Source organism: Rattus norvegicus, chromosome 4 (genome assembly GCF_036323735.1).
Source record: "Rattus norvegicus strain BN/NHsdMcwi chromosome 4, GRCr8, whole genome shotgun sequence".
NCBI classification, from domain to species: Eukaryota; Metazoa; Chordata; class Mammalia; order Rodentia; family Muridae; genus Rattus; species Rattus norvegicus.
Genome location: NC_086022.1, coordinates 96,400,651 through 96,419,136, shown reverse-complemented (window position 1 = coordinate 96,419,136; position 18,486 = coordinate 96,400,651). Strand labels below are relative to the sequence as shown.

Below are 18,486 nucleotides of genomic sequence, written 5' to 3'. Positions count from 1 at the left end.
GACACTCCTCAAAAACTAACCGTCCCTCTGGCCAAGAATGGTGGTCTATGTCTGTCATCTCAGCCATGGCTCTCAGAAGACAGAGGAAAGAGGAATGCTCCAGGTTCAAGTTCAGCCTGGTATACTCACTAAGCCACAAAACAACCTGACTCCATAGTGACATTATATCTTAGAAGAGGTCAAACCAGTATTTGATAATAGGCACACAAAAGCTGCATAAGAAATGAGACCACGGGGAGGGAATTAATAGCACCAGAACCGTGATAAGAACTTTATAGAGTCCTTAGTGGAAACTCCCCTCTGGAACAAGTAGGAAAACTGAGTCATGGAGTTTGAGAAATCTGATTATACTCCTTCAGCTAACAAAGACCAGAGGCATTGGTAGATAGTCCATCACTGGCTACTCCATCTTGCCTTAGAGAAAACCTTGATGCACAGGAAGACCCAAGGCCAGCAGGTCAGCAAGGCTCTACAGTCCTCAAAGCTATTATATACAAAGATATTCAGTCCTTAAAGCTGATAAATTGAAAACAAAACAAACCAAAAAAAGGTGAAGATCGATCTGAAAACAGATGGAAAAATAAGGTGCTTTTGTAACAAATTTTAGGATTTGTCATTTGTGAATATGTTCAACTTTCAGATCACTCTATCATATATTTAACCTTTATCAGATTTTGCAATAGGTAATGTGAACTCAAATTCCCAGGAAAATAAAAGTCAAAACCTTATTAATGTCTCTACAAGGCTAAAAGACTGATTAGAACTTCCTGGTTTGGAGAGCTGGAGTGTTGTGGATCCAGAGCCTAATTCTCTTGCAGTGCTCTCTAGCTTCCTCAAAAGGCACAGCTTGCCCACTTCAGTGTCTGACTTGGCATCTTTATGACTGTCAGGTGAAACCTGTTGGAATGTATTAACTCTGCAGAACACTAGTTTCCACCAGCCAAGAACACAAGTGTCATTATTTACCGTCTGAGTCTGTAGCAAAGGGTTCTCCACTTTGCTGTAACTGGCCTACTCAATGTTCCCACAAGTGAATTTGAAAACCTTGGCTTATGCCCTTATTCTGTTCTACACCCACAAACTCTTCATCAAACTCTTTTAGCAATAGGATGCACATGCTATGTGGGACAACCTGAATCTGCTCCTGAAGATTCTCAGCCAAAACCAGTGTCACAGACGCACACACGCCAAGTAATCAGTTCCTCTCAGCACACACTCTCAATGGCTCAGGCCCATGCACAGCAAGGAGAACATGCCTTCAGAGCCACGGATATACACATGGACATCTATCAATTCCTCTCCAGTAAGATCCTCTCAGTGCCTCAATCCACACATGCCAACCAACATGCCAGTCTCAACAAAAGTCCCAGTAGCACAGGTCCACACATACCAATCAGAATGTAATCTCAGTGCCACAGATAAACACACACCAATCAATCATTCCCTCTTCTGGGGAAAGGAGAAAATAAAACAAATTGTTAGTTAAGTTACAAGGCTCAGATAAGAACACACATAAATGCACTAGGAGGGAAAGAAACAGAAAGCTCAGGATACAGGCTGCTAAAAGTCTATTGTTTAGTTTTCCGCCGTCCTCCCAGTGCTCTCATGACAAAGACGCTTAGCTGCCTGTATGACAGTAAAGAAAATTTAAAAAGATGGTACCCAGGGAAAGGTTTTTGCATCATATTGGGGTGTAATGTTGTAGACCCCTCCTTTTGGAAACCTGGTCATGTGGCCTGCAATATGTCCAGTGGTTATGGCCCCTGAAGGAAGCCAACTGATGGTGACTGGTCTCTTCAACACTGTAGGTTCAAACAACCCTTTTCACAAGCACACCGGTGAGCACATCATGTGATTAGATTAGATAAGCTAGTTGTGTTATGAAAGACTGTGGAATTGTAAAGTGCAAAGTCTGAACTGCCCACCTTATTTATAATAGAAACCCGACAGATATTTACAACAATGTATTCGGCTATAGCTGTAGACTCTGTGCTCTCCTGGCCTGCTCTCACTGGGAATAGCCTTCTTAGGCAGGACTCCATGCACTCCCCCTTATTTCCCAACCTTTGTTCACTGCTGTCTCCAATATACAAACAACATTTTCTTAAAATTGATTTTTTTAACTCATTAACCACTTCCTGTGCAACCTAACTTAAATAGAAGGCTTTACCCCATTCATGGCTTTAAATCTGGTTGGAAGTTTATTTAGAAAAGGAAAATTAGGGGCACAAAACCCACACCAACATAATTGAATCCCATGAAATTACCTACATTTGACCATTTCCAACCTACACAATAGCCATTTTTCACACAACTCATTACAAATGAATTATGCATATATGTGTTAGTATATTAAACATCTACAGTTTGTAGTTATTAATATGAAGGGGATCCTTATATAACAAGCAGTTGTCCTAAAGCCTTCAGAACTTCCAACAGACTTGGTCATCGTCGGTTTTAGTTTTCAAAAATAAAAGGCCTACAGGCCTCACTTAGAACAGAAATAATGCTGTTCGATCATTGTTCCCACTTGTTTTGTACAGTGTTAGAGAAGTCTCCTTTAGAACATGAGGATGCTCCCACTCCTTAAAAGGGGGGAAAATATCCATAGGAAGGGATATGGAAGCAAGTTTAGAGCAGCACCTGAAGGAACGGCCACACAGAGCCTGCCCCACATGTGGTACATATATATATATATAAAATCTCCACCAAAACTAAATAAGATTGATGAAGTTAAAAATGCATGCTGAAAGAGACTGGATATAGATCTCTCCTGAGAGACACATCCAGAGCATGTCCAATACAGAGGTCAATGCTAGCAGCAAATCACTGAACTGAGAACAGGACCCCCTTGGGGGGAATTAGAGGAAGTATTGAAAGAGTTGAAGGAGCTTGCAACCCTATAAGAACAACAATGCCAACCAACCAGAGCTTCCAGGGATTAAACCACTACCAAAAGTCTATACACAGACTGACCCGAGGCTCCAACTGCATATGTAGCAGAGAATAGCCTTGTTGGGGCACCAGTGGAAGGGGAAGCCCTTGGTCCTGCCAAGGTTGAACCCCCCAGTGCAGGGGAATATGGACGCAGGGGGGCAGTAAGGGGGATGGATGACGGGGGAATATTCATATGAGGGAGTGAGAGGGGATGGGACCTTATGGACAGGAAACCAGGAAAGGGAATAACATTAGAAATGTAAGTAAAGAAATATATCTAATAATTTTTTTTAAAAATGGAAAAAAAGAACATGGCTATGTCTCACTGTTAAGATATTGTGCATAAATATGTTCTTGTAATATAAGTTGGTCTCCTCCAATATATTAAATGTATTTCCAAAGAGTTTAATGTGAAGACCACCCAATCTTTTCTCCTTGCTATGACTGTTAAGGTAGAATCTAATTGCCTGCCTTTATCAACTCACCTTCCTTCTAGAACTCTGGCCTTGTTATGAATATTAATATAACCAGATAAAAACCTGCATTTACTGTGATAAGAGAACTAATGACCTGAATGAAAACATCACATGGAACTACCTCAGAAGTCCTTAAATGAGGCCAACTACGAAATATATCCATGTGTTTGATAACTTCTATCTCTCCCCACCTGGAATGTAGGCATGTCTACTAGCCACAGTTGCTATGGCAGGCATCAGTGGGAAGAAATGCAATGGTGCCCATAACTCTTCACTCAGCAATAAAAATGTACCACATAAAATACACGGAATGAAAGCAGAAGAGAGTTAACAAGAAGGGACGGCAGAGATCCAGAGGGAGAGGGAGAAGGAGAGGGAGAGGGAGAGGGAGAGGGAGAAGGAGAGGGAGAGGGAGAGGGAGAGGGAGAGGGAGAGGGAGAGGGAGAGGGAGAGGGAGAGGGAGAGGGAGAGGGAGAGGAATGGATACAAGCATTTATAAATATACAGACAGACATAGACATGGACATAAATAAATAGAGAAAGATACCAGAAAGCAACATATTTCCTCTCCAGCCTGCTTTTTTAGGTACCTGATTTTCTCAGCAAACAACTGCTAGTAGCATCTGTGAGAAACTGCACAACATTAAGGTCTAGAGATGGAAAGAAGCAGCATGAGGCTAAAGAACAGGAAGAGAGATAGTAGGAAGTCCTGAGCCAGTCACTGAGACCTAGAGAGTTAGGAAAAAGAACTTCAAAGCCAAAGATAGGGAAGGCATCAGCCTGTGACGTGCAGAAAAGTGCATGGAGACCAGAGTTGACAAATGGGACTCAGTAGCCGACTGTCACTGCAGGATTGACCTGGCCACAAAGATGGCCTAAATGAACACTCCCCATACCCACCAGAGAGAGTGAGATCAAAGTGAAAAATGAACCCCAACTTAGCAGGGTTACAAAAGAAAGACAAACTCCTGTGGCAGACAGAATCTTCGATTGTCAGAATACCAAGGGCTAGAGATACATATAGTGATAGATGACCAGCTTAATGCGTGGATCACCCAGTCTTTGCACAGCACAGCACACAAGAAAACGAACTATAATAAAACAGGAATGCACGATTTGTCTAACAGAACTTAGAGACATCAAAGTACAGCAACTCAAAAGTCTTTTTAATTAAAAAAAACCTTGAATGTGTATGTTTATGGTGTTGGAACATGTATGTATGCACTTTTCCATGTGCGTAGGTATATCTTTGTAAGACTACACACATATCTGCATGTCCTTGGAGGACAGGGGTTGACAACAGATGTCTTCCTCAATCACTTACATCATATTCCCTTAGGGTCCATCAGCAAACTCAGAGCTCACCAATTCATGTAGTCTACCAACTAGTCTGCTTGCTCCTTTGATCCCCTATCCATCTCCTGAACTCTGGATTAGAAATGAGATGCAAAGCCCCCAAGCTTTTAGGGTGGCCCTGGAAATCTAAAATCTACTTCTCTACCATTTTATCCTCTCAGTCATCTTCCCATCACCATTAAGGAGAACTTTTAATAATTAAAAAAGATGACTTCACAAATGTATATTTTTAGAAAGTTTATTGAAACACAGGAAGAAACAAGAATCAAATTAAAGTCATATCTCAAAGGAAAACAAAGGGAGGCAAGAATGAGATTTACAGAGATTAGATCAAGGACAGCTCCCACCTATATAGTTCAGAAGATATTAAAAAGTAGGCCAAAAGACAGTGATTCAGAAGACGGCTTTCTAACTGAAGATAAATCTGCCTCTGTAGATCAAATGTCTCAATCATTCCCATGTCAAGTAACAGCAAAGGGACTTGCATGCTAGGTGCTCAGAGTTACTCAGTTTGTATCAGGTGACCTTGGAGTCACTCATGCCTACATTAAGTAACATTAAAGTCACTCCCATGCTAGGTGACATCAGAATCACTCACTCTTGGTGACTTAAGCATAATTCAGCAAGGCGGTATGAAAGCCTAGACATACTCTAATAAATTCTCTGAGTTTTAGAAACAAACCAAGAAACCTGGCAAGATTTCCAGTTAAATTAAAATGTTATCCATATGAAGCAAAGAAGTGCAGGCCAACAGGAACCGGATGTAGATCTCTCCTGAGAGACACACCCAGAATACAGCAAATACATAGGCGAATGCCAGCAGCAAACCACTGAACTGAGAACGGGACCCCCGTTGAAGGAATCAGAAAAAGGACTGGAAGAGCTTGAAGGGGCTCGAGACCCCATATGAACAACAATGCCAAGCAACCAGAGCTTCCAGGGACTAAGCCACTACCTAAAGACTATACATGGACTGACCCTGGGCTCCAACCTCATAGGTAGCAATGAATAGCCTAGTAAGGGCACCAGTGGAAGGGGAAGCCCTGGGTCCTGCCAAGACTGAATTCCCAGTGAACGTGATTGTTTGGGGGAGGGCAGTAATGGGGGGAGGATGGGGAGGGGAAGCCCATATAGAAAGGGAGGAGGAGGGGTTAGGGGAATGTTGACCCGGAAACTGGGAAGGGGAATAATAATCGAAATGTAAATAAGAAATACTCAAGTTAATAAAGATAAAAAAAATGTTATCCATAAAACAGAGTATCCACCAATATAAACAATCAAATGAGACCTTAAGAAAATATCCAATAAAAGAAAAACAAGTAAAAAAAACACTGAAAATCATTTAAACCACTCAAGGTAAAAGATCAGCAGCTTTCATATGCAGATTCAAAAGGAAAACTATGCACATGGTTTAATAAGAAAAACTGCAAAAATCCATTAACTAAACTGAACTAGGATAAAAACTCTGGAACTTAGAACTGGAATAGAACTTTTATGCTTTATTCAGTAACAGAGGAAGATGGTAGCACTAAAGTGATGCATAGAGCAGTGGTCTAGCTAATGAAATTTCAGAATCAGATGATATTAGAAGTTTGACTGGAGACAGTCCTAATATTTTAGTAAAGAGTATGACTGCCTTTTACTCATACCCTAAGAACTTGCCTATCGTTGTAAAAATATAAAAATAAAAAAGGTTGTCTTTTACCCCGCTGGGTCCACACCACAGTGCCCCAAGATATCTGCTAGATATCGTGGCAGAAACACATCCCAGCCACACACTTTCTTACACTCAAACCCTCACATAAAAGAACACACAACACAATAATCTTAGATCCAATTGATAAGATATAATTGCCCAGTTAAACATACAAAGCCCGGTACCATCCATCCCTTAGGAATATTAATAACAACCTGTAAATACACAGAGCAGAATCTTAACATCACCTGCCATATTGTCCTGCCAAGGCTTCTCCCTCTCTCCTATCTCCTGTCTCCTCCCTGTCTCCTCCTTTTTCCTCAATGACAGGCCTCCTTCTATCCTGTACCTGCCCTTCACCTGCACTTTACAAATTCCTTGGGGAGGTGGTTCTGGTGAAGTCACCAGGGTTCTGAGTACAGAGTAGGCAGCTGTCCTTGGGGCAGTGGAATTAGCATCAAAATACAGATAACTTCAGGGCAAACCACAACACTTGCCCATGGCTAAATTTGAAAGGATTATTTCTTTGGTGGAAGGCATTCCAAGACAGTATGATGATTAGTCTGTGTCATGGTTATTAGTGGTGATGCTGATGTACATCTACAATGACAAAGAGCAAGTGGGTAAAAGGAATATCAAATACAGTTTGTAGAGAAAAAAATTAGCAGTAGGAAGATTAATGCTGTACCTTAGACATGTGCTGGAGAAGAGCCTGTGATTCTTAAAGAGATTAGTACCATTAAGGAAAGGTCTGCTCTACACAAAATGAAGGGAGCCCACAGGGCAAAACCTCATCCAGTGAATCTCTAATCTATGAAAAAAAAAAAAAAAAAAAGAGAAAGCCTAAGAGGCTGAATGTTTCTGAGAACTGCTTTAACATACAAAACGTATCACTAAATATAGAGTTTAAGGGAGCCAATGTCCATCCCAAGTAGGCAACCAAACTTGGCATTGTTACCTATAGAAAATTAGCTTTCTATTTAGGGGGAAATGGCTTTGTAGACACAAAAAATACAAGAGTGAGGGATCAGAGATTCAAACTGTATGGTTTAAAATAGCTGCTCAGACTAGGTCATGTAAGGAGGCCATAAGATGGCATTACATAAAGGCGTGAAGGCTAAGCCTGAGTTTCAGGCTTAGAAAAGATGTACGTTGCAGGAGGCAAAGCTGGAGGGCATAGAGCCATCTAACACCTTTAAAACTAAAGTCTTAGACAGTGGAATTAGAGCTACAGGATTTCATATTTGCTCTCTTGACTCTTGGTCTCACTTTATTCCAGTCTTTCCTCAGTATATCTTCATTATTCTTTTTGCCAGTATATGTTGGAAATAAATAACTCACTTTTTTTTTATTTAACTGGGATCCACACTTAAGAGGTTGCTTTGTGTCTCAGAAGAATCTTTGGGCTTTGAACTTGTTGAACGTCTTGAAACTGTTTGGGGCTATGAAAAATTTGATAATCAATGAAGTCCATTTTTGCATCATGAGATGGCCATGAGCCTATGGGGGCCAAGGGGTAGAATGTGATAGTTTGAAGGAAAAATCCTGCCCATAGGCTCATGTGTTTGAACTCATGGTACCTGGTTGGTGGCATTATTTGAGGAGGCTGTGAACCTTTGGGATGTGTAGCCTTGCTATGAGAAATCCATCACTGGGGGTGAGCTTTCAGAATACACAGTCATGCTCCACTTACAGTTTACTTTCTCTGCCTTCGGTGAGTGTCTCTAAGTGTCCTGCTCTGGCTGCTTGCCACAGTTATGAACTCTATTTGTGGAACTATAAGCCAAAATAAACTCCTTCCATAGGTCACTTCTGTGTATGATGTCTTAATCACAAAAAAAGTAACCAGTACAGTAAATATCAATGACCCTCGTTTTGCTTTTTATTGTTCTAAAAAGCAATTGCTGATCTAAATGAAAAATGTGTAACTAAAGTCTACACACAGAATAAAATGCATGACAATAATGAACACAGGTGGGAGGTAGGGCGAGTGTATTTTCATCCTGATGCCTCTGACGTGTCTCAGTTACCTAACAGACATCTTAAAAAACCACCTTGAAATGGAACTCACGCTGCTCTACAACCATCCATCTCTTCAAACTTGCTCCACACAAACTCCTCATCTCAGTTAATGACTAACGGTCCAATCCTTTCAGAATCTCAGGCTAAACCATTGAAAACTGCCCTGGTACTTCTTGTCCTCTTTCACTCTACCATATTCTGTCCCCTCTGCCTTCAAAACACACTATCAGAGCTGTCACTTAGTCTGAATCTCATCCCCCACCCCCATAGATTACAGCTAAATAAATCCTAGTTAATCTCTGTTTATTCAGTTTTTCCATGACAGAGCATGCTCAAAGCTGCAGCCAGAGTAATCCTTGATAAACATACAGCCCTCCTCTACAGGTAGGTCTCCAATACATTCAATTAATGCCACTCTTCAGCTGCCTGATATGCTCTAGGAAATGTGGGTCTCCTTCAACTGTCCTCCCTTTGTTAAGTCATACATCCTTAAGGTATTGTAGGATCTGCCCTAGCTCACTCCTAGAATGACACACTAGACTCCTTGGAAACCAAGGCAAAGCAAGTTTGCCTGTCTGAGGATTTCAGACTAAATTGTTCCCTACCAAGAATGTTCTTATTTGGCTGGTTTCCTACTATCCTTCAAACCACTGTTCAAATCTCACTTTAATGAAAATTAACTAGAATAATTAATTTATGCCATTCCTCAGTTATGTACCAGCCAACCAGACCCACATACACATACAATGGAGTTTTCATTCTGCCATACACAATGAAATGATATAATCTGTAGGCTAATCAATGGAATTTGGAGACTATAGTGCTTCATGAAACAAGCCAAGCCCAGAAAGATGAGTATCACATGTGTTGTTTCATATGCCAAATTTATACGTAAAGAAATAATAAGACCTCAAAGTATAAGCAGGTTTATTTAACAAAATGAAAATCAGTGGGGAAAGACAAAAGTCAAGAGAGGACCAAGGAGACCAGTGTAGTCAAAGTATATGACAACCATGCATGAAAATACCACAATGAAACTCATTATTTTATGCAATTAACATGGCCTACTTTAAAAAACAACTGCTAAAATAATTATAGTACAAGAGTCAATGTACATAAATTAGAGGAATTATTCACAGGATACTGCTGAATAACAAATGTTCCATTTTAAAGATAAATAACAATATATCATCATATATTCTTATATCGTCATATACATTTATATTTCTTACATATTATATATTTATGTTTTATATATTCTCATATGTCCTTTATGTTATATACTTATACATTACATAAAAAGTCATAATACAGTAAAATAATCTTTGTATTTGAGTGTATTTATGAACTTAACATTTTATGACTACAGAGAAAAGCCTTTTTAGTAGAAAGAGTACAAGCCGATTGACTATTCCTAATCTGGACTATGAAAAACCAAGTGTTCTGGATTCCAGAGGTCAGGGGAGGGTATTCTATAGCTATAGATATATAGACAGATAGATATATAAATATGTGTGCTAAATAGAGAATTCACTTTTCATATTCCCTTTACACTGTCTGAAGGTGACTTCATACAATCATAAGTATGTTCCCTTTCTGGTATCACATAGACAAACAAAAGGTTTCACCTTTCAAATTTTACATTAGGGATCCTCAACTCATATGTGGAATGAGCTGAGTTCAAATCTGATGAACTAACTGCCTTAGTGTGGATAGACCTTGCCCTAGCGTCAGTTCTGTGTCACCTAGGAAGCAAGGTTTTGCTGTGTGGCTTCAGTAAAGAACTGAGAAAAGCACCATAATTGCTCTGTCACTCACCCTCTATCTCCTAACACAGATAGCTCCTAACAATTGCAACAGCTTCATAATGTATTAGCCACGCTATATTAAATTATAAACAAATTATTGGTAGTTGCTAGCATCACAGAAGCGAAACAAAAAGTTTCAGTGAAAACATCGGTTTAAATGGCTCTATGATGTATCTCTCAAAGTCTGTGAGCACAGCAGGAAACATAAAGCCTCACTGGATCCCCAAGGTGATACCTGACTGTATAAACAGGGAGACAGTGTCACTGCAGTGATTCTATTTCCAGATTAATGACTTAACATCAGCCACCAGAAAATGTAATAAACATCTACTGGCAGAGTTTCAGCCCTAAGATAAAAATCCATTTAGAGAGGTCACCTTCAAAAGTAATCAGCAAAATACATTCATACACAAATTCTAGTCTTCCGGTATTAACATGGTAATCTTTCCTCTGCTTGCTTTTCTCTTTTGGGATGTTTGTGTTTGTTTGTTTGTGTGTGTGTGTGTGTGTGTGTGTGTGTGTGTGTGTGTGCGCGTGAATGTTTGTTATGTTTTGGTTGTATGTTTTCCTCCAAACTTCACATTTCAAAGGTATTCAAAATACCTTTATTTTTGTATTCTATTTTTTACAAACTGGGTATTAAACTTATTCTCATTAACGATTTTTTTTCATGAGAAATAAGAGTCTCCATGGTCTGAGAGACAGGGAGTTGACTGTTGATAGTGGGGGAGGCATGGGAACGTGACAGACAGTTATAAATCTCTGCTGTGCACACCCACACCATGATAATGTGTGGAATAGATCACCTATGATGTTCTTTAAAATGTCATTATTTGTGACCTAGTAAATCCTAGTCTTTCCTAGTTTTACTCCAAAACTCACTTTCTCTTCCCCTTCCCTTAGTTAAAGGGGCATAGCCAGGCTTTAATACATGAATGTTGCCTTGGTAAACAATCAAGTGTCAGTACTTCCTGCAAACAAAGTAAGGCATAACCCGCAAAGGGGTGGGTCTGGAAAAATAAGGGATGCTTTCCCAAACAACCTGTAGAAGGTACAAATATGGTGTTTCCTTGGTTTCTTGGAAGATTTCCTCCAGTCGATTCTGGATTCCAGTCTCTGAACTCTAAATCAACAGAGAACTTGAGTCTCAATCACTTTGCAAAACAGAAGATTTATATAAGTGCACCGGCTATAAAAGTATGATATAGCACCTGTTGTTGGCAGCACATGGTCTAAAGTGATCTAAATCTTGCAATTTGTTTAGAAGAACATGAGGATTTTTAATGGAGGTCCTTAACATAGCTCCAATCACAGCTGTTATTATCTCAGACCTCTTGAAATATATTCAGGAAAGATTTCCACGGGTGACTTGGAAAATAATTAAGAGAAGAGGCATGGTGAAATAGGTAAGGCATGTAAGACCATTCAGTTTCATCTCACAATTCAGTTAAAATCTGCTCTGTGGCTTCAGCTTTGTCCTCAGTGTACAGGGGAGGGAAAAGCTGATGCACAGGCATCAGTGAAGCTCTCCACAACCTTGTGATTGAATATCTTGGAATAATAATTTTACTCTGTCAAAAATAGTAAGCCATTTGTGTAAGCCATATTCTGCATGGTCATCATGCTAGATGTTATCTGAGTGAAAATCTGTGGGTTCGTTTAAGTTATATTAGCAGCAGAAGATGAATGCCTACCAATGTTGCAACATTATAGCTCCAGATACTTCATCCCACACCAAGTAGTAATGACAACACAAGGACAAGACAATGTCAAAGAGAATGCACTGACCAACTACCAAAAATCGTCTGAGTAAAGCAAAAGAAGTATTAGGCAGTAATTCTTACTTTTGAACAACTGTCTGGGGCCCTACTATTCATGAGCACAAAATGATTCTTAACTATAGTAATACCAGAAACCTGGTAGCCCATTTAGGAGTTTTCACTCTATAAGACTAAAACAGAAGCATAATGTCAACGGTACATGGGAGTCATTTGATGATGGGTATACTTGGCTTTGCAAGACTGCTGATGACGTTTGGTCATTTGGCAATATCTATCCAATTCAACACCAAATTGAATGAAGTATTAACCCCTGTGTTTTGTTTGTCTACATTTAGTGTGTGTGTGTGTGTGTGTGTGTGTGTGTGTGTGTGTGTGTGTGTTTTGCCAGTTGAGCAATGGAAACTTCTTGTAGGTCATGTTGTGAACCCAGAGCTATGTTCACACGCTATCCTTTGAACCTCTGCTTTTCTAAGTATCTGCTAACAAGGCAAAGCCAAAACATCGAAGAGGAGAGGCTGGGAACGTGTCAGGGGCAAGGTTTATAAAGCATGTTGTTCCATAACAGAATGTTCTAGAAAGAGCATGTTTTCCATTCAGAAACCATGGGTTTGAAGTTTAATTCATTAACTCACCAGGTTGTCTAACTGCAGAATTCCTCAGCTCACCTCTGAAATGATAACTAAAAGTTGGTTCCAGAGACTATTGAGGGGAAAGTCAAATGATACATATGGACAAAATACCAGGCATGGGCCCTGCTCAGTTAACCTTGGCTCTGGTTACTCTGGGTGCTTCTGCCCTGCCTCCTGTAGTTCGTTTCAAGTCTGCTAACCCACAGTAGCTCAAGCCACCACGTTTTAAAATTGTAACTTAAGATTTGGAGTGCTCTGGTATCCTGTTTTCTAGATCTCTGCAAGGAACAGCCAACATCTGTAGTGCATCATCACACAGACAGGGTAACCTGTGCTTAACCTGATCCCATGTCTGTGCAGTCCTGGAAGATGACCCAATACCAGAATAAAATTCAAAAACGCAAAGAAAATAGGCTGAAGATGCAGATATCACCCCCAGAATGGCAATGGGGAAGGCCTCCTTTCTGAGGCTCCCAGGCCTGCGGTGGGCTGCAAGCTGCCAGGGCCCATCTGCACAAGGAGTGGTATGACCAGATTGCCAACTGTTCAGAATTCAGGAGCCACCCGGCTCTGGGCCCGGGTAGACTGCAGCCCATGGAAGCCTCTCGCCACAGCCGCGGAGGGCAGCAGGATCACCGGCTCCCTACAGGCCCGCGCTCCCCGCAGGCCCTGGGACGTGGCGCGGCCTGCGCCGGTCGCTCACCCACCTTGCGCACGCGACGGGCCGTGTAGAGCCCCATCCCGTCCTGGACCCGGGACGACTTCAGGGCGAACCTGTCTGGTACATACATGCCCAGCATCCTCCCCTGCTCCGCCGCGCTCCGGTGGCGCCGCACGTGCAGATGAGGTGCGGGCCAGGGGCGGCCGGGAGGAGGAAATGAGCTCGGCTCCCAGAATCCCCACCTCCCTCCTCGGCTCCCCGCGGCCTGGCCCCTCCTCGGCCGGGGCAGGCGCGGCCGAAGCGGTGGGGCGCCCAGGCCACCGGGCCCCGCTGATTGGCCCAAAGTTTGTGGCGCCGGCTGGAAGTCTCAAACCCCAGGCTCTGGAGGCTCCAGCTCCGGGATGAGGATGATCCTGAAGCCACACCGACAGCCTCCTCACCATCTCTGCCTTTGTCAGAGGTTTCTGACATCTCCTCAAATGCAGAATGAAATGGGCCTTCGCGTCTCCAAAAACAGCCTTTTGCTGTTCACAGCTGAGACCAAACCAGAAGGTCTGGGAGACCTTTGGGTCTTAGTGGCTGTGTGTTCCGAGGGTTGAACTAAGGAGAGGCCAAGGAGTATACTCTATTTCAAGATGAGAATTGGATGCGTTTAAGTAATTTGGCGAGAAGTCTTCTGGAAAGTGATTATTACTTTCCAAGGCCTGTTACCAGACTTGTTCAGGTCAGACCCCGAGCCTTTCCATTCCAAATTCAACAAGACTGGTCCACCAGTCCTTAACAAACCAGTTAGCCTGGTGGTGGTGGTGTTGTTGTTGTTGTTGTTGTTGTTGTTGACGACTTGACCCAAGCGCGAGTCCTCTGGGAAGCCAGAACTTAAATTGAGAACATACATGTCCCCATCAGATTCCTCTGTAGGAAGTCTGTGGCATATTTTCTTGATAAATGATTGATGTGGCCTAGGCCCACTGTAGATGGTGCCATCCCTGGGTCACGTGATCCTAGGTTGTATTTTTTAAAAAAGCAAACTGAGCAAGCCATAAGGAGCAAGCAGTATTCTGTTCTGGTTTCCGCTTCAGTCCTTGCTTCTATGTTCCTGCCTTGAGTTCTTGGTCCTGGCTTTTTTCAATGATAGACTAAGATGGGAAATATAAGCCTCCCCGCCCCCAAAAAGTCCTTTCCTCCCAACGTTGCTGTTGGCCAGAACGTTTTATCACAGAAAATAGAAATCAAAGTAGAAAGCAGAGTAGCTGTTGGAAGGACAATAAAGGATACTGGCCGATGTGACTACTCTTGGAAGAGGAATAAACAGAGAGAAACAATAACTCCTCTAGAGCTGACTTTAGGACCCTGCCCTGAAATTTAGTTTAAATAGAGGGCAAGAAACATTTGTCAAAAAGATTGGTCAAAGTGTTGATTACACGTATAGAATCATCATTTTAGCTCTAGCCTTCCTGGCAAGATAGTCTGAGAAGTCATCAGAACTTTGTAAAATCTGTCCCTGGGGGAAAAGCTTTTCAAGTGGCCCAGCCTTCTTTCAACATGAGATCTTTGGGAAATCCCTGGGGTCCATTGTTTCTGTGGTCTGATTGGCAAGTAGGGGAGTGAGGCAAAGGGTCTGGACAATGTTCTAAATACTACCTTAGCCTGGCTCATTTTCTGAGTTCTTGAGCATTATTCTTCAAATTCTTCTCTTCAATATTGTAGTGTGCCCATACATTCCAGATCTACCTTGACGCCTTTTGTTCTACATCTTGGCTTGTCGGAATAAAGCAGCTACCAGTCTTGCCTCCTATTTGGTGTTGGACAGTTGGTGGCATCTACTTGCACAAATGTAGAGACATTCACATCCAATGTGGAGCCAAAGACTGTTGAATAACAGGATAAGACACAGTATGAGCACCAGAGTTTCACAGTATGGATGTTGCCTTCCAGCAGGGCACAGCCAGCTCTCTACCCATTCATCTAGATACCATGTGCCCAAGTGAGAAGTCCACGGTTTTTGAACTGCTTTTATACTTGTCTATTTCAAAAAACTCCAGAATCATCAGTATCTACTGTCAAGAATTTGGCTACAGATTGCATACCATGTTGTAGTAACAAATGAAGTATTCTTATCATGGGGTGCTGTGAAGATCTATGACAACGATTCAGAAATATTGATCCCAAGGAAGAAAGATGATAAACTGAATAGATATGGGCATCACACATGCATGCATTGAATGAGAAAGCAATTACAAGTGGCTGGAACCAAAACGAGTTACTGTTTAACAAAGAAAGCTGAAGCACAAATCAGTGCTCATCTCAGGGTAAAGCTAGTGCTGTTCACCGGGTGCAGTGTGCCCTGACAGGAAGGCAGAGGAATGTGGGAGAAACACTAGAGCAAGCTCTCATATTCTTGGTGCCAAGAATGTGCCATCCAACTACAAGTTGTATGTATCTATAATCTTAAAGATCAGCATGAAGAGAGCAGACAGAATTGGTGAAGCATATAGTCAGCTAGGTTTTAAAAGTAGTTTTGTGTTGACCCAGACATTCCAATGAGAGGAAGAAGGTCCAATGTAACAAATGCCTCAAATATGTATTTAATGGAAGCCTGAACAAATTCCTAACCAAACTTTCTAGGAAGAAAGACATCTTTTCAGAACTTATGATCAGGTTTCTCTTAGGCAAAGAACTAAATATATCTGGCAGTACTTAACTTCTTTACAAACCAACATAACACAACCAGAAATATTATACCTTTATGGTTAAATCAGAGATAGGATCCTCCAAAGAGAGCTTAAAAAGATAAAGCACTCCTAAGACCCAAACCCATTCCTGGAGCCAGCCTAAAGAAATGGACTGCTTCCCCAACTCCAGTGGTAGATTATCTACAAAATGCTGCAGTCTGCATTTCTCTCTAAACATGTTTTGGGTACCCAACCTAAAATTACCTACTTAGCCTGACCTACTACATTCCTACTTCCACAACAGGTGTACTTCACATGAGATTAACAGTACCTCTAGGATAGATTGAGAGCTCTCTCTCTCTCTCTCTCTCTCTCTCTCTCTCTCTCTCTCTCCTCTAGTCCCCTCATGCCCCTCTGTCCCTCACATCCTCCTACTCCTTCAGAAGCAAGCTGAAAATATGATTGTCTATGTCAACTGTTTTAATTTTAATATGTAATGTCTCCTCAAAACTCATGTTGAAAATTTTTGGGAAGTGATTGGAAAATGAAGGTTCTGGCCTAGTCAACGGATTCATTCATAGACATATTCATTATCCAGTGCTACTATTAGAAGCTGGTTGAAGTTAAAAGATAGGACAAAGTAAGGCATTAAATGGGCATTCTCCTAAAAGGACATTAAGGTCCCTCTTCCTCTTTCTCTGATCCCTGGAGGCCAAGGTGACAGCTTTTCTTCACCATGCACTTTACAGCAAGATGCCTCTGTGGCATGAATGTGATGGAGTCATGAAACCTCCGAGCCCATGAAACAAAATCAATTTTGCCTCTCCTTGTTGCATGTCTCCAGTGTTTCCTTTCAGTTATGCAAAGTAGCTAACACATGAGGATAAACACTAAGATACTGTGGTCATGTCAGTTGTTCAAGCCAATTCAGTTACCTGTTCAACAGAAGACGAAGCACGGCTTTCTCCAGGAGGACCCGTAAGATAAAGTCTCATCTCTCAGAATTTCTCTGAACCAAGCAGACATTCATTCTGTTTCACTTTTAAATTCAAAAATCGCCAGAAGTGGGGATATTTGAAAGCATTTATAATTAACTGAAAAGGGCTAATGTTCTTGTACTGATTTCCCCTTTTCCATTGTGAAACAAAAGAGTGACTTGAGCTCTGAGATCTTTTAAAAGGGTGCTACCTTACCCAACTGTATTAACTCATAACACACTGATACAACTTTCAGGTCTGTCTTGATTCACAGTTTCAGTCAATTTGGCGAGTTATGGAGAGAAAGTATGGTAGATCCATCCAGCTCACCTACTGGTAGTTCTGTAAGCAGCAAGAAAATAGGCAGCCTGGAATAATACAGCCAACAAGAACTGACCCCTAGAGGCCTACTCCCTCAGCGTGAGTCACCTTCTGAAAATTTCCAAAAATAGCAGTCCAGTTTCAGACAAAGCATGCATAATTATGAAAGGGTGGAGTTTATCATATATTCAAATCATAAAATAGATAATTCTGAAGAAGTATGGAGTTTTCCAGAACTGTCTGAAGCCATGTATATATGATATAGTACTATCTGATATTTTATTGGTTATATAACACAGAGGCAAGACCAACTTGGAAGTGAGAAAAAGTTTCAATTTTCCTGCTGACTGAAAACTTATGGGCTGAAGCAATGATGCTACCAGCAAGATATTATAAAGATGAAATAGTAGCACTTGTATTATGGGTACAATCAGCAGCTGTCTAAATGAACCTAAAGCCAACTAAACTGGAGGGAATTCATGCCTGAGATATTAAGCCCTACAGAAGAGCCTACTACCATATTTCTAAAGTAATATGGTTTCTAACACATTCTGCAAAATAATCAACATTATACCCATGGGAAAGTTCAGCTCCCACATCTTATCAAACAAGCTTCTTTTTGCAGCAGATAGACACTATTTACAAATATACACAGCCCTTCAAAATGCACAGAATAAATGACCATGGGGTGCAAAACTCCAAGTGAGACATTTATAACTCTTTTTTTTATTAATTTGAGTATTTCTTATATACATTTCGAGTGTTATTCCCTTTCCCGGTTTCCGGGCAAACATCCCCCTCCCCCCTCCCCTTCCTTATGGGTGTTGGCTCAGGAACATAGCAAAAGAGGGACTAAATAGATGGAAGAGTCTTAAAGTACAGAACAACTACTTCATGATAATTTCCTCAGGACAGGACAAATATTTTGCTCACATGAGCTCTCAACAATATGGATGTCTGCAAAAAACAACAACAACAACAACAACAAGAAAAAAAAACTACACAAGGCAACTCAGCACAATGAAGAGCCACAGGTAATCAATGTTGCTATGAAAAGGAGAACCACATTTAGTTTTATTTTTATTGTTTGCTCTTACTGTATTTTAGTGACAAGACTGAAACTATAAACACACACAAATGAGTCAACACT

The 18,486-nt window shown here is 41.2% G+C and overlaps 1 protein-coding gene across 4 annotated transcripts in view; it reads right to left on the bottom strand.

Annotated features, from left to right (window-relative positions):
• Nucleotides 1-13,645, bottom strand: part of Prdm5 (PR/SET domain 5) — a 162,156-nt gene extending 148,511 nt beyond the window's left edge. For 2 of the 4 annotated variants that reach the window (XM_063286721.1, XM_039108695.2), the window contains exon 1: nucleotides 13,413-13,643. In XM_063286721.1, the coding sequence (XP_063142791.1) occupies nucleotides 13,413-13,505 (93 nt within the window). In that variant the 5' untranslated portion in view covers nucleotides 13,506-13,643. Of the gene's footprint in view, nucleotides 1-13,412 lie in introns of all 4 variants that reach the window. The other 2 variants (XM_063286722.1, NM_001427515.1) reach the window with 2 other exon arrangements.
• Between the last annotated feature and the right edge of the window lie 4,841 nt (nucleotides 13,646-18,486).